Source organism: Scyliorhinus canicula, chromosome 16 (genome assembly GCF_902713615.1).
Source record: "Scyliorhinus canicula chromosome 16, sScyCan1.1, whole genome shotgun sequence".
NCBI lineage: Eukaryota > Metazoa > Chordata > Chondrichthyes > Carcharhiniformes > Scyliorhinidae > Scyliorhinus > Scyliorhinus canicula.
This window is the reverse complement of record NC_052161.1, coordinates 12,936,848-12,959,318: the sequence shown is the minus strand read 5'-3', so window position 1 is coordinate 12,959,318 and position 22,471 is coordinate 12,936,848. Positions and strand designations below refer to the sequence as shown.

The 22,471-nt window shown below is 48.6% G+C and overlaps 1 protein-coding gene across 4 annotated transcripts in view; it reads right to left on the bottom strand.

Annotated features, from left to right (window-relative positions):
* The window catches only part of sema4gb (sema domain, immunoglobulin domain (Ig), transmembrane domain (TM) and short cytoplasmic domain, (semaphorin) 4Gb), a 199,543-nt gene that overhangs the window by 9,895 nt on the left and 167,177 nt on the right, over positions 1-22,471 (bottom strand). For 3 of the 4 annotated variants that reach the window (XR_005463770.1, XR_005463769.1, XR_005463771.1), the window contains one exon: positions 18,428-19,753. Coding sequence is in view for 1 of the 4 variants with exons in the window: in XM_038822318.1 (XP_038678246.1) it covers positions 18,885-19,753 (869 nt within the window). In the remaining 3 variants the exon portion in view is untranslated. Of the gene's footprint in view, positions 1-17,983; positions 19,754-22,471 lie in introns of those variants that run through there. The other variant, XM_038822318.1, reaches the window with a different exon arrangement.

Below are 22,471 nucleotides of genomic sequence, written 5' to 3'. Positions count from 1 at the left end.
CCGCCAGCGAATGGCTGGAGAATCCCGCCCGTAATGTAATTGCAAGTATTAGGATATTACTTCTCATCTGATATATAGAGACCATCGATACAGGGCATTTACACTGACATACCTGTTATCTGAACCGTTAACTGAATAGGAAGAATATGCAGGGTTACGAGGAAAAGGCGTGGGGACCGGCACAAGGTGAATATTTGAATAGACGGTGCAGGCTAGATGGGCCGAATGGCCTCCTCACTGCTGTAAAAATTCTGTGACCTCAAGAGGTGACAAATGTACTTGGAGTTATTATTGATGAGTTTGAATTTTCACCTGCAGTTTCACCTTTCTCCCTCAAACCTCCTGAGAGACATTGCAGAGGTGGCTACTGACCTACCAGGACCAGAGGAGACCAAGAATCTACACTTCAAACAGTTCATTTTAAAATTCTTTCACAGGGTGTGAAATGCTCCAGCATTTGTTGCCCAGGTGGTAGAGGCGGGCACGATAGCATCATTTAAGATGCATCTAGACAGATATATGAACGGGCAGGGAACAGAGGGAAGTAGACCTTGGAAAATAGGAGACAGGTTTAGATAAAGGATCTGGACCAGCGCAGGCTGGAAGGGCCGAAGGGTCTGTTCCTGTGCTGTAATTTTCTTTGTGCTTTGTTCTATCCCTGTTTGCCCGAGACAAGCTGGTGGTGAGTTGACTTCTTAAATTACTACAGCCCACGTGTAGTAGGAACACCCATAGTGCAGTTAGGAAAGGAGTTACAGGTTTTTGACCCAGTCACAGTGACGGAATGGCGATATCGTTCCAATTAAGAATGGTGGCACTTGGATGGTGTTCCTATGTATCTCCTGCCCTTGTCATTCTGGGTGGTGAAGGATACGGATGTGTAAGCTGCGGTCGAAGAGGCCTTGGTGAGTTGCTGCAGTACCTCTAGGAGGTGGTACACACTGCAGCCACTGTGCATTGGTGGGGGAGGGAGTGAATGTTGAAGGCAGTGGATGGGGGGGGGGGGGGGGGGGGGGGGGGGGGGGCAAACAAGCGGGCTGCTTTGTCCAGGATGGTGTTCAGCTTCACGAGTGCTATTGGAGCTGCACTCATCCAGGCAAGTGGGGAAGATTCTGTTACCCTCCTGACTTGAGCCTTGTAGATGGTGGACAGGCTTTCTGGGGAGTCAGGAGGTGAGTTACTCGCTGCAGGATTACTAACCTTTGACCCGCTCTTAAGGGCACCGCTCTTATACGGCTGGTCCACTTCAGTGTCTGGTTAATGGTAACCCCTCCTCCAGGGTGTTGATAGTAGGGGATTCAGCGACGGTAACGCCGTTGAATGTCAGGCTGAGATAGTTACAGTCTCCCTTGTTGGAGATGGTCATTGCCTGGCGCGAATATTGCTTGCCACTTAATGGCCCAACCCTGATTATTGTCTAAGTCTTTTTGCATATGGACAGGGCTGCTTCAGTATCTGAGAAGTTCTGAGAAGTAACTGAACATTGTGCAGTCATCCACAAACATCCCACCTTTGATGTTATCGTGAAGAGAAAGTCATTGATGGAGCAGCTGAAGATTCAATGTTCCACAAATGCTGCCTGACTTGCTGCATGATTCCAACATTTTAACTTTCTGTTTTGGATTTCCATCACCTGCAGTTCCTTGGGGTTAAAATCCTGGAACTCCCTCCCTAACAGCACTGGGGGTTTTCCTACAACACATGGACTGCAGCGGTTCAAGGAGGTGGCTCACAGAACGAAGATGGCTGAACACTGGTCTAGCCAGCGATGCCCACAACCCATGAATGAAGACATTAAGTCCCTAGATTTGTCTTGTACCCAGGGCAGCACGGTTGTGCAGTGGTTAGCACTGCTGCCTCACGGCGCTGAGGACCCGGGTTCGATCCCGGCACCGGGTCACTGTCCGTGTGGAGTTTGCACATTCTCCCCGTGTCTGCATGGGTCTCACCCCCCCCCCCCCCCCCAACCCAAAGATGCACAGGGTAGGTGAATTGGCCCCTTTAATTGGAATAAAATAATTGGGTATTCTAAATTTAAAAAAAGATTAGTCTTGTACCCGAGCTCGAAGCTACATTGCAGAGAGTTACTGCACCATGCACTGAATGGCATTTTCTACCCCCCCACAATGTGGTTTCCGACAATGGAGGCAGCTTACCGCTAGTGCAATCTCCTGACCCGCCGGTGGGTTTGGTGTTTTGGAGGCTCACCACCCAACTCCCCCCCCCCCCCTAGGGTGGAGGGTCTCGGGTCACCTATGGCGGGACCAGGAGCTCCTGCTGGCTGGAAAGGCTGGAAAATCCCACCCATTGTCTTTATTTCCCACCAGGAGTTCACTTCCCATCCACTTCCTTTCAAAAGGCCAAAAGTTGCAGTGGTAGAATCTGCGACTCTGTGACCAAGACAAAGTCACTGCAGGGGGCAAATAACCAATAAACAACAGTAGGGCAGTGGGAAGATGCAATTGTTGTGATCAGTTCTGAGAGAAAGGAAATGATGAAGACCTTTCCCTCTTAAATGGGTAGATAAGCTACACGGTTGGTCGCTATTTTCTTATTTTATATTTTAAGGTAATTGCTATAATTCTTATAATTGAAATCATGCCAACCCAGCCTACATATATAAATATGTCAAAGGATGTTAATATAGAATTAATACTCCATCATACCGTTCCAATTAAGGATGTCTCCTGGCACTTGGCACTGAAGAACTCCCAAGGCCCAGCATAAATATCGGAGCTGAGAAATTTCCATTGCTGATGTTAGCACGCTCAACTCAATCACATGACATTCCTCTCTGTTACTTTAACATAGACATTGACCCGTTTCATTTAATTGGGTCACTACCTCTACTAACAAAGTGAATGGAACACACAAAAAGAGTGCCACTTTAACTTAACCCAGCTGACATGACATGGACAAGCTTGGTTGGGAGATGCATTTTTAAACTTTGCCTATTTCTAACCCCACCCCCAGCCTTTAACCCATTGAAACCCCATCGATGTGCCTAGTGTTAAAATAGGGGTCATTGCCTTCAACGTGGAGTATAAATGCAAGGGGAACAAGATGTGTTCAATATAATAAGATGTATTAAATGGAAAAGTGCTTCATCAAGAGCTATCAGAACAAAAATCAAATCCCTCAGAATTGATAAATGATTGATGGCGTAAAGTACTGCTCAGTGTGGGAGAGGAGTCGAGAGGGATTTGAGATCTACTCCATTTAGTTCCAGGAAACACTTAACTGTATTGTAAGAGTGGCGCAGTAGTAGCCCTGCAGCCTCACGGCGCTGAGGTCCCAGGTTCGATCCCGGCTCTGGGTCACTGTCCGTGTGGAGTTTGCACATTCTCCCCGTGTTTGCGTGGGTTTCGCCCCCACAACCCAAAGATGTGCAGGGTAGGTGAATGGAACATGCTAAATCGCCCCTTAATTGGAAAAAATAAATTGGGTACTCTAAATTTATAAAAAAGCAACAAAAACTGTATTGTAAGAGGAATAAAACATTGCAGAAATGAGAATGTAACAATGTAACATAATATTAGTCAACTTTTAAGTAACGCTAAATTCAACTGTAATACTTATGGAGTTGCTTTAAGAACCAATTCATCTTGTACACCTTGATCCAAATGAAGTGTCCATTGTCAGGGTATCACTTCGACCAATAAGAACATTCATCGGTGTTAGAGGTCAATACAGGTGGAGCGGTTTTTCAAATGAAAAGTTAATGCCACCCATTCCCAGCTCTCCCAATGTCTCGACAGGTTCGACCGGTAGAAAGATGAGCCATACAGAATCAAGGAAGTCCCCTCAGCTTCTATCCAGGCGTGCTGAATTAGCCAGCACGCTTAGCTGCATTATCCCTGAGCTACAAGGTGGGGAATCAGCTAATGTGCCTGTCCCTGATCACTAAAATAGAAGGCAAGAGCTTGGGCGGGATTCTCAGACCCCCCCGCCAGGTCAGAGAATCGCCAGGGGGCGGCATGAATCCCGCCCCTGCCGGCTGCCAAATTCACCGCACCGGGGGGCGGGAATCGCGCCGCACCGGTTGGGGGCCGTTGGCAGCAGCCCCCCCACGGCGATTCTCCAGCCCGCGATGGGCCGATTGGCTGCCCGTTTTCAGCCGGTCCCGCCAGCGTATGTTACGACGGGTATTTACCAGCGGGACCTGGCTCCGCAGGCGGCCTCCGGGGTCATTGGGGGGGGGGGGGGGGGCGCGGGGGGACCTGCCCCGGGGTGCCCCATGGTGGTATGGCCCGTGATCGGAGTCCCCTGATCTGCGGTACAGCTTGTGTTGTGGGGGCACTCTATTCCTCCGCGCCGGCTGGTGTACCGGTCCGCGATGGCTGGCGCGGAGATGACGCCCCCCCTTCGCATGCGCTGGGATGACGCCAGCACACGCTGGCCCTCCTGCGCATGCGCCAACTCGCACCTGCCGGCAGAGGCCCTTCGGCGCCGGTTGGCATGGCACCAACTCCCTTCCGCACTGGCCAGCGAGGCGCAAATCACTCCAGCGCCGGCCTAGCCCCTGAAGGTGCGGAGGATTCCACACCTTCGGGGCAGCCCGAAGCCAGAGTGGTTCACGCCACTCCTTCGCGCCGGATTGCCCACCTCGCTGGTTTGTGGAGAAGCCCACCCCTTACTTTTACACGCAGCCTTTCACAACTTCAGGACATCCCAAAACACTTTACAATCAATGAAGTATTTTTGAAATGTAGTCACTGTTGTCATGTAGACAGTATGGCAGGCAAGTTCCACACAGCAAACCCCTTCAAGTAGCAACATTATAGAACATAGAACATAGAACAGTACAGCACAGAACAGGCCCTTCGGCCCTCAATGTTGTGCCGAGCCATGATCACCCTACTCAAACCCACATATCCACCCTATACCCGTAACCCAACAACCCCCCCCCTTAACCTTACATTTATTAGGACACTACGGGCAATTTAGCATGGCCAATCCACCTAACCCGCACATCTTTGGACTGTGGGAGGAAACCGGAGCACCCGGAGGAAACCCACGCACACAGGGGGAGGACGTGCAGACTCCACACAGACAGTGACCCAGCCGGGAATCGAACCTGGGACCCTGGAGCTGTGAAGCATTTATGCTAACCACCATGCTACCCTGCTGCCCCATTATATTGACTAGATCATCTGTTTGTCATGTTGGCTGAAGGATAAATATTGGCCAGGAGGTCAGGGACAGCTGACCATCTCTTTTTTAAGACTGGGATCTCTTGCATGGACTTGAGAGGCACGACAGGGTCTTTGGTTAACGTCCCAACCAAAAGCTAGCACCCCTGACAGTGCAGAATTCCTTCAGTACGGAACTCTTCCTGGGACTGCTCAACTTGCGGTACTCCCTGCTGGAAGTTCAAATGGTTCACTCACATCTCATGAATCATTCCACCTTTATACTGTCTGGCTTATATGTGATTCCAAAGCCACATCCATATGTTTGGCTCTTAACTGCCCTCTTCACAGGTGGAGGTGAGCCCCACGACTCAGGGTACAGGGGAGTGAGGAATGGTTGGTCAATGCGACCTTATCAGTAATGCCTTATCAGTAATTCATCAGAAAGAAGTGAAAGATCTGTTGCGAGACCCAGCTCCCATAAGGCAGAGGTCCCATTGAGGGGATGGTAGCATCCTGGTCATGTAGTATATTAGTCATCAAGATACTGAGATTAATGTTTTAGATACAGGAGTTCAATGAATTAACTACTGGAGATTGCAATAATGCATCAGGTTCACTAATCCCTTCAGGAGAGGACATTTGCCATCCTTACCTGGTGCGCTGTGGCCCACAGAAATGTGGTCAATGCTCAACTGCCCCCTGAGATGCCCCAGCAAGTTGTAGGTGGCTCACCACCACCTACTCAAGGGTAATTAGGGATGGGCAATAACTGTTGGCCGTGACACAACCCAAGGACAAATGAATAAAAAGCAACCCAGTTTGCCTGACCATGCCGAGATAGAGGACACAATCTACCGGCCGCATCCCACCCGAACTGGGCGCGACGTGGCCGGTAGATGCCGGAAGATGTCTCCCAAGCTTCCTGGTGGCCATTGCGCCTCGTGAGATCTAACCAGATATCGTGAGGCATCGCAATCTGGTTCCCTCCTACAATGGGTGGGACCCTGTCTCACACGAACCCACTTCAATATGCTGATGCCAGACCAAACCAAATCTACTGACCTACCCAGGGAGACCCCAGCAGGGTGTCAATTAGTACTGGTCCACACAAACGTAGACTCGGTGGATCAGCCCCCGGCGGGGGGAGGGGTTTCTCCCAGGCCATTGAAGGCCCCTGGGTGGTCAGGGATAGGACAGGGTGGCCCCCGGCACCCAATCACCTGCCAACCTGGCACTGCCAAGGTGACTAGGTGGCACTGCCAGTCGGCTGGGAGCACAGCCAGGGTGCCAGCACCAGGGTGCCCAGGTGGCCCTGCCAAAGGTCAGGACCTGAGGAGCCCATGCCTATGAAAAGCGGGTGGGGAAGGGGGGTATGGTGTGGGGTGACGGGCAGGTATGAAGGGGCCTCTGGAAGGTTGGGAGGGGTGAAGATTGGGTGTTCTGGAAGGTGTGGGGGCCTGAAAGCGGTCGTGCGGGGGAGCCCTCAGCTACCCCATAGCAAGGTATTCTCACTTGGGGGTGGGGGGAGGGTGAGCTGGGGTAGTGCCTATGTGTGTGTGTGGGGGGGGTGACATTACCCATGGGCAGGGGTGGGGGGGGACCCTTAAGCTCACTTAGAAATCGGGGCACCCTTTCAAAATGGTGGCCTGATCCCTGAGGAGCCGGTCAGCCCAGCGGGTTCAGCTCAGTGTGGGGGGGCTGTCCGGAGAGAAACTTCCCACGGCCCAAAAAATGTAGTTGATAGCGGTGGGGAACTCGCCGTCAGAGCTAGGGAGAAATCCCCCGGCTAAACCCGCCTGGAATGACCTTTATGGTTACATCGCGCCCAAAGGACTTTATTTTCTGGTCACATTCTTCCAGCTTAATCCTTGTCAAAACCTTTCAAAGTCTGGTAGCAAAAGTGTTTCAACATAAGACACCCTGCTTACCATGTGACCTCTTGCTGCTAATTGTGGTTGGCTAGTCATGTGTATTTAAAAAGGAATCCAACCTTTGAACTACCAGACCATGTGGAACACACATTAGCACAAGCTGCTTAGAACAGTGTGGGAATCCGGGGGCAGCTGAATGATCAATTATATGTTGTAGCGAGAGAAAATACCAACAGGCAGCCTTAGTACCAACACCTCACTCCATACATATCATTCTCTGCTACTCCTTTTGCATCTATGTGCTCGTAAATATTCCCAGTATTGTAACCTTTTACTCATCCATCTCTGTCTCCTTAATGGCTTGATTCCTCCACCTTCCCTCCCCCCTCTCTCCTCCCCCCCTCCCCCTCCCTCCTCCCCCCCTCCCTCCTCCCCCACTCCCTCCTCCCTCCTCCCCCCCTCCCCCCCTCCCCCCCTCCCCCCCTCCCCCCCTCCCCCCCTCCCTCCTCCCTCCTCCCTTCCCTCCTCCCTTCCCAGGTCCATTTTCCTGCTCTTCTTAAGTACAGTCTTAATGTGCCCCCATTGTACTTCACCTGATTGAAGACTTTGAACAGCTCAACAAGGTCAAGGCTAGAAGAATGAGAGGTGGTCCCATTGTAACAAATTAAACATTTAAGGGGCTTGATAGGGTAGATGCTGCGAGACTCCCTCTCCTGGCTGGAGATTTTAGAACTAGAGTCATGGTCTTAGATCAAGACCCTTTGTTTTAATCCAAAAATTGATTGACAGCCCTCTTATCTGTTGAGCCTTTGAAACAGTGGGACAAATGGCAATGTTGCTGTAATCAGCTCTGGAAGTTATGCAGATGTAGCTGTGCAACAAAAACTCATTATGAGCTCCAAACCCCACAAATGGATTCAGCTCAACAGTGGTTGTTGATACAGGTGTTAAGAGGACTGAGAACTTTGTTTGTACTAACAGTTTTATGAGCAGCTATTATGTTTTTGAATGGTTACTTGATCCCCACTCTATACATAATATTTCATTCTATACATAATATTTACTTGCATAAGATAGAGGTTCCAGGTTCTTGCAGTTTCTGCGACTGACACTTTAAATGGACTGGATGATCGACATTTTAAAAAAATAAACTTCGGGTACACAATTTATTTTTTTCCCAGTTCTTTGGGTTGTAGGGATGAGACCCAGGCAGACTAGGGAAGAATGTACAAACTCCACACGGACAGTGACCCAGGGCCGGGATCGAACCCAGGTCTTCGGTGCAGTGTCAACCATTATGCCACCCTGCCGCCGATGATCGTCATTGATCGAGATTTTTATTGGGCTGTAGTGTAAGCAATTTTTCTGATTGTATGTCAGTTTTTCTTAAATGTTTTAACACATCCTATTGTCACTCCTGGGTTCATTGATTCTATATGGCGTGTGTAGTGAGTGAATGGGCATGGCAGTGCATAGCTTGGTGCGGAGGGTATGAGGGCTCATCCGCTGGGCAGAGGGCATGAGGATTGTTAGAGGTGTATTAAATGAGGAGAAATGGTTGAAGAGACGAAGAGGTTTGAAGAGGGAATTGTAGAGAAAAAGAGGTAGGTTTTAAGCAGTGCCTTAATCTTCCAAATTCCAACCAGGGAAACCATCGTGTTATGACCCTCTGGGAAGTAAGGGAGTGTGCACCATCCAATTCTCATTAACTCATAACGAGTATCAGCTCCCCTGGTAATTGAGGGCAGAGCCCCCTTAACAGGGGAGGCTCCACAGTATAAAACTCCAGGCTGGGTGCAGCAGGTCGGGGTGACTTTAATAGTGTATCTTAATAAATCTCTTTCTTTGTATCCTAACCTGTTCCTATGAATGTTTCTCGCCCGTCGGTTTCTACACAGGAAAGTGTGATTGTAATCAGCGGCGAACAGAAGGCCATCCATAAAATCCAGCCAAGGCCTAAGGAGACACCGGGCTGAATTCTCCGGTCGCCGACTCCGACATCTCGTTCAGTGAGTACGCCGCGCCACTTATCGACGGCCTCAGGCCCCCCCACCGCAATGTTCCCCCCCCCGGACCAGCCCAGTTCCCGATGGCGTGCGTCCCTCATGGTCTCATCCGTCGGGAACTCAGCCTGGCGGCTGCGGACACGGTCCAGCGTCGCCACGGTCAGGGGAGGGCGATTCGCGGACTGCGGGGGGCATTATTCAGGGCTGGGAGCACTGTTTGGGGGTGGTCTGGGTCGCGTGAGCCGGCCAAAGGGAGGCATTATTTCGCGGGCCGGGTCCGCAGGCTGCGTCCGCCATGTAGCACGGCGCGGCCGAATGGCCTTCTCTCCGCTGCTGTACTGCTAGCCTTCAGCAAAACGGATCCGTTTTACACCATTTCTGTTCTGACGCCGACATGGGGACAAAGCCCCAGAATCGGAAAATCCAGTCCACTGTTTTCAGCCCACATCAGTTAACAATGAAAAGATCTGGTAAGATACTGATACTAAACTTCACCCTTTAGCCTTGCCAGCAACGACTGTCAAAGCTCCAATTAAATGCCACTGTTTGTATTTGCTAACCTGCGCTGACAAACTCAGCCAATTTATTTCCTTCGACACACAGCTCATTAATGAAACATGACTAACGATGGACATTAAATCAGATGGTTTAAGGGCCCTGTCTCTTTCTAAGCGGACCGGTGAAAACGCGTCAATCTATCTTTGTACACTTAGAACAAGAGCTCGCCTGTAAATTGCCCGTTTATAAACGTTGCTGGTAATTGTGCAGAACTGCATACAAGTACTGGGTCTTCCCAGAAGATTTGTAGACTCGCTGATTCACAGGAGCTCTGAATAAAACGTCAGGACCTATTTCAAATTATTTGTGCCATCCGGCACTCCCCTCTTTCCCATTCCCGGAATAGTCCTTGCGCAGTAATTAATCGCACATCACTCAACCCCTTCAGTGTGTTTTATTAAATCACATCAGCAACTATTAGTGCCCTAAGGTCACCCACTAATTTGCTGAACAGGCCGTAAACCCAACAAATATTTTAGCAGCTTTTCAGTCCTGCGTCTGAAAAATTTAGTTCTCTCTTCGTTAGGGTCGTTAGTCTTTGGAATTCTGTTCCCCAGAGAGCAGCAGAGGGTGGGTTATTGTGTGGGTTTACGGTTGAGTTGGACAGATTTTTGATTGATGCGGGGGGGTCAAGGGTTATGGAGGGGGGCAGGCAGGAAAGTGGAGCTAAGGCCACCATCTTATTGAAGATGGGGTAGGCTCGAGGGGCCGAATGGTCTACTCCTGCTACTATTTCTTGTGTTCTTATCTTGTGATATAGGGACAGCTATGGAGGGAAAGGTTGCCTCAGAGCATGTGCAGCATTCTTTGGATGAAGGTGGATGGGACATGCCTAGAGCATGGAGTAGTTAAGGACTATTGTAGTTCAATGGGCTTAAAACCTAGCTGCAACCAAACTCTGTGAGGTCAAGTCCCACTCTCCAGCACTTGAGCACAACCATCAAGGTAGACGGACTCCAGTGAGGGAGTGCTGCATTGTCAGAATGCCATCATTCAGTTCAGACATTAAACCAAGACCCCATCTGTACCCTCTCGGGTTAAAGTAAAAGATTCCATGGCACCATTTTGAAGAAAACCAAGCCGTTATCCCTGTTGTCCGGGTCAATATTTATTCTTCAATCAACTTTGCAAAAACAGATTATCTGGCCGTTATCATATTGGTAGGATTCTCCGGACGCACCCACCCAGTGACAGGAAATTCCCGCCCAAGGTCAATCGTGGTCCGCCTCCCGCCTGTGGCGATCCTGCGGTGGGCAGGGCAGAATAATCCAGTCCATAGAACATAGAACGATACAGCGCAGTACAGGCCCTTCGGCCCTCGATGTTGCACCGACATGGAAAAAACTAAAGGCCATCTAACCTACACTATGCCCTTATCATCCATATGCTTATCCAATAAACTTTTAAATGCCCTCAATGTTGGCGAGTTCACTACTGTTGCAGGTAGGGCATTCCACAGCCTCACCACTCTTTGCGTAAAAAACCCACCTCTGACCTCTGTCCTATATCTATTACCCCTCAATTTAAGGCTATGTCCCCTCGTGCTAGCCACCTCCATCCGCGGGAGAAGGCTCTCGCTGTCCACCTATCTAACCCTCTGATCATTTTGTATGCCTCTATTAAGTCACCTCTTAACCTTCTTCTCTCTAACGAAAACAACCTCAAGTCCATCAGCCTTTCCTCATAAGATTTTCCCTCCATACCAGGCAACATCCTGGTAAATCTCCTCTGCACCCGTTCCAAAGCTTCCACGTCCTTCCTATAATGAGGCGACCAGAACTGTACGCAATACTCCAAATGCGGCCGTACTAGAGTTTTGTACAATTGCAACATGACCTCATGACTCCGGAACTCAATCCCTCTACCAATAAAGGCCAACACACCATAGGCCTTCTTCACAACCCTATCAACCTGGGTGGCAACTTTCAGGGATCTATGTACATGGACACCGAGATCCCTCTGCTCATCCACACTACCAAGAATTTTACCATTAGCCAAATATTCCGCATTCCTGTTATTCTTTCCAAAGTGAATCACTTCACACTTCTCCACATTAAACTCCATTTGCCACCTCTCAGCCCAGCTCTGCAGCTTATCTATGTCCCTCTGTAACCTGTAACATCCTTCCGCACTGTCTACAACTCCACCGAGTTGTAGTCCATTGTGTTTCTTTCCAGTTCAACTGTTTGTTGAACAAAAGAGAGAAGGCTTGCATTTATATTGCGCCTTTCAAAACCTCAGGAATGTTCCAAAGTGCTTTATAGCCAATGAAGTGCTTTTGAAACACTGCTGTGCACAGCAAGATTCCACAAACAGCAATGTGATTATGGGGGAGAATTGGTGGAGGCAAGTGGTGCAAAATGGTTTGTCACTGGTTATACGTCTCATTTTAATATCAAATTCTATTAAAGTCAATGGAACTGACCACAAGAGTTTAACAAGTGGCTAATTTCTTCTCACTAGTTTCAGGCTTCTCTGTCTGAGGTGAATTTTTGCCTCTATGTGTTTAAGTCAGATGTGGCCAGTGATGTGCTGTGTTCATTCATTATGCTATAGACTGGATCGCTTTCTAACATTGTGTTGAAGTTATATTTTAAGAGCAATAGACGTAGAATTTATAGTGCAGAAGGAGGCCATTCGGCCCATCGAGTCTGCACCGGCTCTTGGAAAGAGCACTCTACCCAAGGTCAACACCTCCACCCTATCCCCATAACCCAGTAACCCCACCCAACACTAAGGGCAATTTTGGACACTAAGGGCAATTTATCATGGCCAATCCACCTAACCTGCACATCTTTGGACTGTGGGAGGAAACCGGAGCACCCGGAGGAAACCCAAGCACACACGGGGAGGATGTGCAGACTCCGCACAGACAGTGACCCAAGCCGGATATCGAACCTGGGACCCTGGAGCTGTGAAGCAATTGTGCTCTCCACAATGCTACCATGCGCAATCTCCCTGCATGAAGCTGCCAATTGGCACTAACTCTAAAATCTCTTTGTGCTGTGGGTTCCATGTTCAGCGGGAGCTAGAGAGACTGCCCAAACCCAAAGTGCATGGGATCGTTGCATATCAGAGACTTTCAACCCATCGGTCTGAACTGAATTTGAGCGGAGAATCTAGGCGTGAAATCTGGCCTAACCCTCGCATGCTTCAACCTGGACATTTAAAACCACACAGCACTACAGCAACTCACCAAGGCTTCTTTTGACAGCACCTTCCAAACCTGTGACCTCTCCCACCTAGAACGACAAGGGCAGTCGATGCCACACGTTCCCCTCCAAATCACACACACCATCTTGGCTTGGAACCATATCGCCATTCCTTCACTGTCGACAGGTCAGAAACAGGAATTCCCTTCCTTTTGTAATAAACTTAGAGCACCCAATTCTATATTTTTCCAATTAAGGGGAAATTTAGTGTGGCCAATCCATCAGCCCTGCACATCATTTTGGGTTATAGGGGTGAAACCCACGCAGACACGGGGAGAATGTGCAAACTCCACATGGCAAGTGACCCGGGTCCAGGATCGAACCCAGGTTCTCGGTGCCGTGAGGCAGCAGCGCTAACCACTCCATCACCGTGCTGTCCTTATAGGAATTTCTTTCCGAACAACATTGTGAATAGGTGTGCCTGCACCACATAGACGGCAGCGGTTCAAGGCAACGCCTTACCACCACCTTCTCAAGAGTAATTAGTGATGAGCAAGCAAATGCCAGCCTTGACAGTGACAGAATAAGTGGGAACCTTTCCTTTACAAACACTGCATGACGAAAATGGAAATAATTTGGGTTGGGGAGCGCTCAGAATCATCAGGCAAACCATGACTTCAACTCCCTGCTCTATTTTGCACCGGTTTAAAACGCTACCGTGTACCCGTGTTGGGTTCAATCATACCCCTGCCCTACGTGGGTGGGCATTTTTCAATGATGTGCAAATTTAGGGAAATGTGTCATGTGGTATATTCCCCGTCATCTGCATCTGGGCACAGAGCCTGGAGGGCCTAGGGTTGATTAAATTTCAGCCTGGTCGCTGAGTTAAAACAGCACAAAACCTGGAAGGCCTTTGTGCTTAAGTTCTGCCCGATCACCGAGGGCCAACTTACTGTGCAGAGAAATCCACTTCCTTTACACCTGAGGCAGGTGCGGCAGGTATCCCACAACCTCTACTCCAAGAGCATTTGGCCTCCTCCCCGACCCTGGGAAACTGGGCCAAGGTGTTGTGGAACAAAGTTCCCAAGAGGCGGATGGAAGACTCGCCCTGTCAAAGCTCTGTAACCATGGAGGTGCAGACGGGAAAAACCGGGCCTGCTCCCCGATCTTCAATCGTGAAGCCTTTTTCTTGACTTCAGAATTTGTTCTGCCTCGTTTGGACTCTGGTGGCAGAATCCACATCTCCAAGCAGATTGCTGGCCTTTATTTTGTGGCCCTTTAGCCAGGATCAGTGAACACACAACGGCATTTTCTTTTTCTTGAAGAAATGAAGTAACAAACGCAGTGAGGGATGAAAATATCTTAATTTAATGCACAAATGGAATTAAGCAACAAAACCGTTCGATGAATAAATTAAGCAATTTACACGGAGTATTTGCCTATACATTTGAACACAGACTTATTTCTTACAAACTCCAATATGGATTAGGAACACAGTGGGCTCTCACTCTCACGTCCATTTATCGCAACTGTGGAATACCTGGCATCTCTAGGCTTTTGTTCATTCATTTTTGACATTTTGAGGCAGATTACCATTTCCCTACAAAACAAAATTATTTTCCAAATCATTTTGCTCCCTCTTTTCAATCTCCCGATGTTTCAATTGGTTGCCAATGACGGTATAGGGTTTCCTTCGTTACCCATTTCATGACCCCCTCGTTGCGTCTTAACACGCCACAAAGCCTCGGCCTTTCCTTAACTGCCAAGGGAACCTATTGGAATCAGGGCATCTGCATGCAGGTAGTCACACAGCCCACCGCCCAGTGACCAGGCCAGCTAGTTCAAAGAGGATTGTCTAAGCTAAATAGTTTACTTCAGCTTAAATAGTTTGCAAACACAAAAGAATGTGGGAAGTTCGGAGGGGGACACATTGACCTTTCATTTCTGATACTTGGGTTCAAATCTGGGTGACAGATTGGGTGCGAATTTCCTTCTGCTGGCTGTGCAAAATGGATTTAGGTCTCCTCAATCCAACCCCTGATGGACATGAGCCCACAGAATCATATTGGAACTAATGGGATAATTTCACACAGAAGGTTTGTGTGCGATGTGGAACAATGTCACACTGGCTCACTAAAGGTTGTTTGTGTGCGGTTGGGACTCAGACAGTTGCTGGGGCAATGTTAAGTGTACACAGTATCTCACTCTCTGCTATACCTAATATGAAAGTTGCTTTATGCTGTCATCCGGTTCCTGAATCTTGCATTAACATTCCTCCACTTTCATGTATCATTTCATATATCAATGATCATTGCTCGGCACAACATCGAGGGCCGAAGGGTCTGTTCTGTGCTGTACTGTTCTATGTTCTATGTGCACAAAAGAAGCTATACCGTCTGCACAAGCTAGAACGTGTGGGTTAACAGCAAGCTGGGGATATGAACATTAGATTTACTTGAGGTTGCTCATTCATGCAGGAGAACAGAGCTCAATATAAGACACAGAATCACTACAGTGCACAAGAAGGCCATTCTGCCCATCGAGTCTGCACTGACCCTCCGAAAGAGCACCCAGTAACCCCACCTAATCTTTTTGGACACTAAGTAGCAATTAATCACGGGCCAATCCACCTAACTCGCACATCTTTGGACAGTGGGAGGAAACTGGAGCACCCGGACGAAACCCACACAGACGCGGGGAGAACGTGCAGACTCCACACAGTCACCCAAGGCTGGGATCGAACCCGCGTCCTTGGCACTGTGAGGCAGCAGTGCTGCCCACTGTGCCACCGTGCCGCCCTGCATGTAGCAATCTTTTTAATTTGCTGACAACCAAGGGAACTTAGTTCCTCGAGTGTAATAACTGCAATTGTGGCCCAGCCATTCAAGCTCTACGCACATTGTTGATTAGCCCTAACATTTCAACAGGCTGTAAAGTGGCTTAGAGAGTGGTTTAACGGGGCCATTTGACTCTGCACTGGAGAGGATGGTGCAGAAGGTGACTTTGCAAACAGCACCTAAATAGACAGACCTTTCAAGTGAAGCAGACGATCCAATCGATTCCTTTCCACATTGACAGAAAGGAAAATGCCGCTAGATGGATACTAGGTGGCTAGTCCCATTATCATTCATTCCTCGCAACCGCCCTCCCTTCTCAACACCACTGAAGTTGAAAGCTCCCGCCCGATTGATTTTTCTTCATTCTCTTGTGGGATGTGGGTGTAGCTGGCAAGGCCCAGCGTTTTTTCCGTGCCTGCTCGCCCTTGAACCGAGAGCAGCTAAGAGTCAATCACGTTGCCATGGGTCTGGAGTCACAGGTCGGCCACACCTAATGAATGGACGGCAGATTTCCTTCCCTAAAGATGGTTAGTCAACCAGATGAGTTTCTACAACAATCGATGATAGGATTAGGCTGGGCCTCTAGATTACTCAACCAGCGACAGTACCACCATGTCACCATTGTCCCACCAATGATCACATACATTTTACCCAATCACAGCAAAACAAAAATGCTCCTGTAATGGTCATGACACCCACAGTCCCGTCCAGCCTGAGGAGATTCTTTGGGGAAAATGTGCGTCTTTAAAGGTTTGACTGGATTATCTATCCTAAAATGGAAAGGAAGGAGACTTGTGTGGAGTAGAATAGAAACAAGGGAAGGCTAAATGACTTTGAAGTCTACCATGCTATTTAATAAGGTCGTGGCTGATCTTTCAGCCTAATTCCTCTTTCTTGCCTAATTACCACATCCCTTCATTACGTCCGAGTTCATAAATCTATTGACCTCAGTCTTGAATCTGCTCAACAATGGAGAACCCATCGACCTCTGAGTTCCAGAGATTCACAACCTTCGGAGATTCTCCTTATTTCAATTGCAATCGGTAAACCCCTTGTCGTGAGACTGTCCTGGATACTGCAGCTGGTGGAAACAGCCTTTCACAAGGGTGGCGCAGTGGTCAGCACTACTGCCTCATGGCGCCGAGGTCGCAGGTTCGATCCCGGCCCCGGGTCACTGTAGGTGTGCAGTTTGCATATTCTCCCCGTGTGTGAGTAGGTTTCACCCCCCACAACCCAAAAAAGATGTACAGGATAGGAGAAATGGCCACGCTAAATTGCCCATTAATTGGAAAAAAAAATAATTGGGTACTCTAAATTAGTAAAAAAAAAAAGAAAACAGCCTTTCAGTATCTGCTGTGTCACGCTCTCTCTCAACTTTATCCTTTCCAATCAGATCATCTCCCAATCTTCTAAACAGCAGGGAGTGTATAGACCCAATTTACTCAGCCTCTCATTAGCGGCACCCATCTTATCCCATGAGAACTCACAGTAGACGATGGAGTCACTTACAGGTGGACATATGTGAACGAGGAGTCGAACACTGAGCATTCTGTGTAATTCTATGCTTGCAGAGAGACTATTAATCCCAAACTGCAACTCCAGTCACAGCTGATCTGCGAGATGGGCCTCCACCGTTCTCAGAATCAAATTTCTGTACTCTCCACTCACCCTGGCGCCCTCCCTTTGTCACAGGGTTAGGATCAAGTGGCCATCAAGGCCAAACTGTCAATCCAAGACATTGGAGAATTTGTCGGCCAGCATTTTTAGCACAGTGGGCTAAACAGCTGGTTTATAATGCAGAACAAGGCAGCAGCGCGGGTTCGATTCCCGTTCCGGCCTCCCCGAACAGGCGCCGGAATGTGGCGACTAGGGGCTTTTCACAGTAACTTTATTGAATACTACCTGTGACAATAAGTTATTATTATTATTATTAGACTAAAACCGGGATGGATTGTCTTAAGAACTCAACTGTTTCACTCGTGACCTGCAAGGAACGAGCCCTGACACCACCCACCCCCACTTCCTCTGAACTATGCGTGACCCCGGATCACATGGTTAAGTGGTCAACTTTTAAATATCCTCAGCACAACCAGCGATGAGTAATGAGTACCACCTTACCAGCAAAACCAAACCTATACCCCGAGAACAAATTATTAAATAATGCTCCCCACCACAGAGTCCGTAACGGGGCCCCTTACCCTGCACACCCTAACCACCTCTACAAAGCAACCCACCCCTCACCAGGAGCCTGGACATCAGCTTCTGCATTCCCTGCCCCTCCTCTGCAAACCCCTCCATCCTTCACACCCCCTTCCCCCTCACTCATGCCTCTTTCCCTGCAACCCCCCCCCCCCCCCCATCCCACCCCACCCAATACCGGAACCCGCCAGACAATAGGCCTCATCAGCCTGCTGTTCATGTAAAAATAAATCGGTAACAATAGGCAAAGAGGGCGGCGAATGATCAATTTAAACCTACCCTTATTTTAATGACCAGCAATGGACCTACCTCTCTTTTAAACAGAGAGGGGATAATTTCGAGAGATTATTTTGCCCCACAATTTTTGTTGCCACCAGGTGCAAACATTACCGCTAAGCCCCGGAACTCAGGGGCAAGTGCACCTGATGTGATACTTTTTACTTCATCATCTGAAGCCGTTGCTACGTCTCCCAGTCACGGTCTGGAAGCACCCGCTTCCCTCAGGATGTGTCGGGGAACGTGCAACTCGGAATTAAGACCAGCTTTGGACTACAGGCAATTTGCACATTACCGGCATAAATGTCTTTGCGTAAAAAATGTATTTACCATTTAATTCCACATCCTGGAAGCACCACTCTGCACAAAAGTCAGATTCAATGTTTGACTCACCGATGTGATTGTCCTGCCGGTTGGTAGCAGCCTGCCTTTTTAAGAGGAGCTTCTCCCTGGGTGACACAGGGATAGGACGAGGCCATTCAGGCCCTCAAGCCTGTCCTGCTTGGGCAACACATGTCCCGTTTGGTTGACAAGCTTCAAAAGTTCACTCGAGTCTCCCATTTTAATCTCCCTCTCAACATTTTTAAGCTTTTGTGGAATTTGTACAAAATCTCTCCTTTGATTGTTATCCAAACACAGTCACGTATATATTAAAGCTCAGGGGGTTATTTACAGGCGATGAAGTTTCTTTTTATGTACAATTGATTTCTGAACTGTAAAAGGGCCTCAGATTGGGTAAAACGCTAAAGAATTCTTTTCCGCGGTGGATTTCCCTTGAATTCTGACTGAGGTAGATAATTTGGAGTTCTCACTGGGAGGTTCCACCACCTCCCCTCTGCTCCTCCTCTCCTCACACCGAGCTCTCATCCGGCTTCTCCACCAGCTGAGCGTGTTTCCTTTTTTCCAGCATCTTGCTCAGCTCTTCGGTGAAGGAGTGGTAATGGGGCAAGGTGGCCTCCACCTCACTGGCCTGCCGCAGCAGGACGTAGCTGTTGCCATTCATCTTCCTCAGCACATGCGGCAAGCCGGGCAGGCCGTTGGGGGTGGTGGCGTTGGCGGGCTCGGAGATGCAGGAGGACGAGTCGGAAGGGAGGGGGAGCGGGGGCGGCGGGGGAGGGGGGGGCAGCAGCTCGGTGCTCGGCGTCCTGTGGTTGCCCGTCGGCACGCCCTCGCCGGGGATTATCTTCAGGAACCGGTCGCCGCCGTAACGGCCCGCCTCTCCCTCCTCACCCTTCCCCACGCAGGTGGCGGAAATGTTCTGCAGCTCCACCAGCGATGACCTGGGGAGCCGCATGTTGTAGTTGCCCCGCTTGGAGGGCGAGCAGAAGAGATAGATGGACAAGGTGAATAGGACAAAGGAAACAGCAGCCAAGATGGCAATGATGATGAGGTATATGAATTCCTGGGCCTTGGAGATCAGTCGCTGAGGAGACGTGGGAGGGAAAGGCGGCGAGACTGCTAAACTTTCCAAGACGCTGATGTTGTACGAGGCGACCACGAACCTCACTCCGTTTTCCTCGGCGAAGCAACGGTATTCACCATCATCATTGACCTGCACGTCTTTTATCACCAGAGAACCGTCTTTTAGGCTGTAACATTTTCCAAGGAGTTCACTGTCATTGATTTTCCATTTTGCAATGGCTGTGTTCGAGCTGAGAGGGCACTGCAAAAAAATATCTGTTCCTTTCTGGACCGTTCGACTTTTCACTTCTAAAAGAACTGTGGAGAAAGAAGGGTGCAATTACTGGAATTATACTTTGGAGCAATACTATTATTGCTGTGAATGCAAGCAGAGCTTTTACTGTGGGAAAAATATCTCTGGCCAATCGTTGCAACAAGCTAATATTATTGAGCGTGACCAGGGAAAGGCTCCATTACTGAGTGAACAACAGCTTTTCAGTGTATAGTTATGGCGGCACATTGTGGGATGTATGTGGGACACCTCTGAGATCAGAGCCCAAGGATGGGGTCCAAGGTGCCTGCCCAAAGGGGAAGAATGATGCTCACGTCCTTGCAGCTTCAAGCCCTTTGAATATGTCATTCCCCCCCACCACCACCACCTTGATACAGCATGAAGGTCTCACAAAAGAGCTCAATCCCTTCCACAAATCTTACTGCCATGGTTCTGGGCAATGCTGTTGTGTTGGTGTTTACTGCTGTCAACTGGTATGTCAATGTTAGCCCTTCAATTCGGAAATGTCAACTGTCACAATGGGGTCCAACCACTGACCACTATGTATTCCTGTGATACCTTCATACAAACAAAACTCTTCTCTTCATCCAGCGGCCAGAAGTAACAGAAGGGGCAATTAACTGGGAAAACCTGTTGTGCGTGACATCAATGATAATTGTGCTTTCTCTCAAGTTAGGAGGAACATCTTCCCCACCTGCAGCAATCAGCAGGGGGTCATTCTGTCACAGAAACTGTCCAGTGTGTATTGTGGGACTTCAAAAACAACTTTGATGGGACGTGGCCATCACTGGCAAGGCCAGTATTTGTCGTCCAGCCCTTTTGCCCTTGAGCTCAGAGGGCAGTTAAGAGTCGGCCGCATTGACTGGGTAAGGACAGCAGATTTCTTCCCGAATGAAATTACGGAATGAGCATTATTGAACCAGATTGTTTTTTTACGACAAGCATTCACAGTTGGCTTGGTCACCATAACTGAGACCAGCTTTCAATTTATTAACGGAATTCCAATTTCACCATCTGCCATGGTGGGATTTGAACCCAGGACCCCAGATCATTACCCCGAGTCTCTGGATTACTCGTCCAGTGACAATACCCACTGCGGCACTGCCTCCCCTGCCCCTTGTCCCTGATTACCCAACCAGAGGAAATCATTTCCCTATCAAACTCTTACAATTGGTGGGAATATTAATAACGCAGCATGGTTCAATTCCCGTACCAGCCTCCCCGAACAGGCGCCGGAATGTGGCGACTAGGGGCTTTTCACAGTAACTTCATTTGAAGCCTACTCGTGACAATAAGCGATTTTCATTTCATTTTTCATTTTCAACTTGGTCAGTTAGGGCAATTACACAAGTAAATTATTAAATCTTGATTCTAAAGTTTTTGAAGTATTTTTCTTTGACAAGTTGAACTGTGCAACGTAAATATTAGACAGAACAGAAAGGTTGCATTTCTATAGCACCTTTCAGAATATCTCCAAGCCAATTAAGTACTTTTGAAGTTGCTGTAATGTAGGAAATGCGGTGGCCATTTTGCAAACAGCAATGTGATAATCACCAGCTCAGTTCTTTTTAGTGATGTACTTTGAGGGGTAAACGTTGACCAGGACACAGGGCAGAACTCCCCTATTCTTCTTCAAAGTGCGGTGGAGTTTGCCAGGTCTACCGAGGAAGCAGACAGGGACTAGGACATTTTATTTCTATTTGTCAGGATCTAGTGGTGGCAAGCTAGGTTGAGTATGTGATCGATGCAGAGTAAAGCCCCTCATATCCTTCCCTGACCGTTTGAACCCCAGACCCAAGACCGTGCCCAGCAATCTAGTGGTAAGACAATCCAAACCTCCACCAGCAATTCTTGTGATCAACCTGAATAGGTTTAACATGCTAATGCCAATTAGAGCAGGGTTATAATGGACTTTTGTTCTTGTAGATTCAATGCCAACAAGGGGCTGCCTTAACTTACAAGAAGACAGTAATAAAATTGCAGACCAGGCATAACATTTGCAAATGAATCTAAACAGAGATAAGTTACATTTTGGTCAGAAAAATAAGGAGGTCACATTATTACTTGAAAATAAAAATCAAAGTCGGGTCAGGAGCAAGGGGACCTGGGAGTATAAATGCACAAGTGGTTAAAAGTGGCCAGACATGTATGTTTATAAGGCCATTAAAAATCAAACTGAAAACTAACGTTTATTTCTCGAGGGATAAAATATTTTTTCTTTATCCTTTCGTGGAATGTGGGTGTCGCTGGGCTGGGCCAGCATTTGTTGCCCATCCCTAATTGCCCGTGAACTGAGTGGCTTGCTCGGCCATTTCAGAGGGTGGTGAAGAAACTATGGGTGTGGAGTCACGTGCAGGGCAGACCAGGTAAGAACAGATTTCCTTCCCTGAAGGGTATTAGTGAACCAGGTGGGTTTTTACAACAATCAACTATAGTTGTCATTACCGGGACTAGCTGGATGTGGGCATTGCTGGTTATTATCCAACCCTATTAACTCTAGACGCAGTCCAATTCCCTTCTCCCACCAAGTGGTGCACTATAATGGCAGACCTTTGTCTGCTTCCATAGCTGGTAATTCCTGGAACAGGTCAATAGTCTGTCACCAGAGGCTTATAGCTTATGGAGCGCACTCCACATCAAGCCTGGCTGATCTGGAGTCTCTCCCAATCTTACTGCCAGCCATCGGCGCATTTGGAAAGATTTGCAGGTTGACACTCAACCTGTTTGGCCGCGTTATGGAGGCA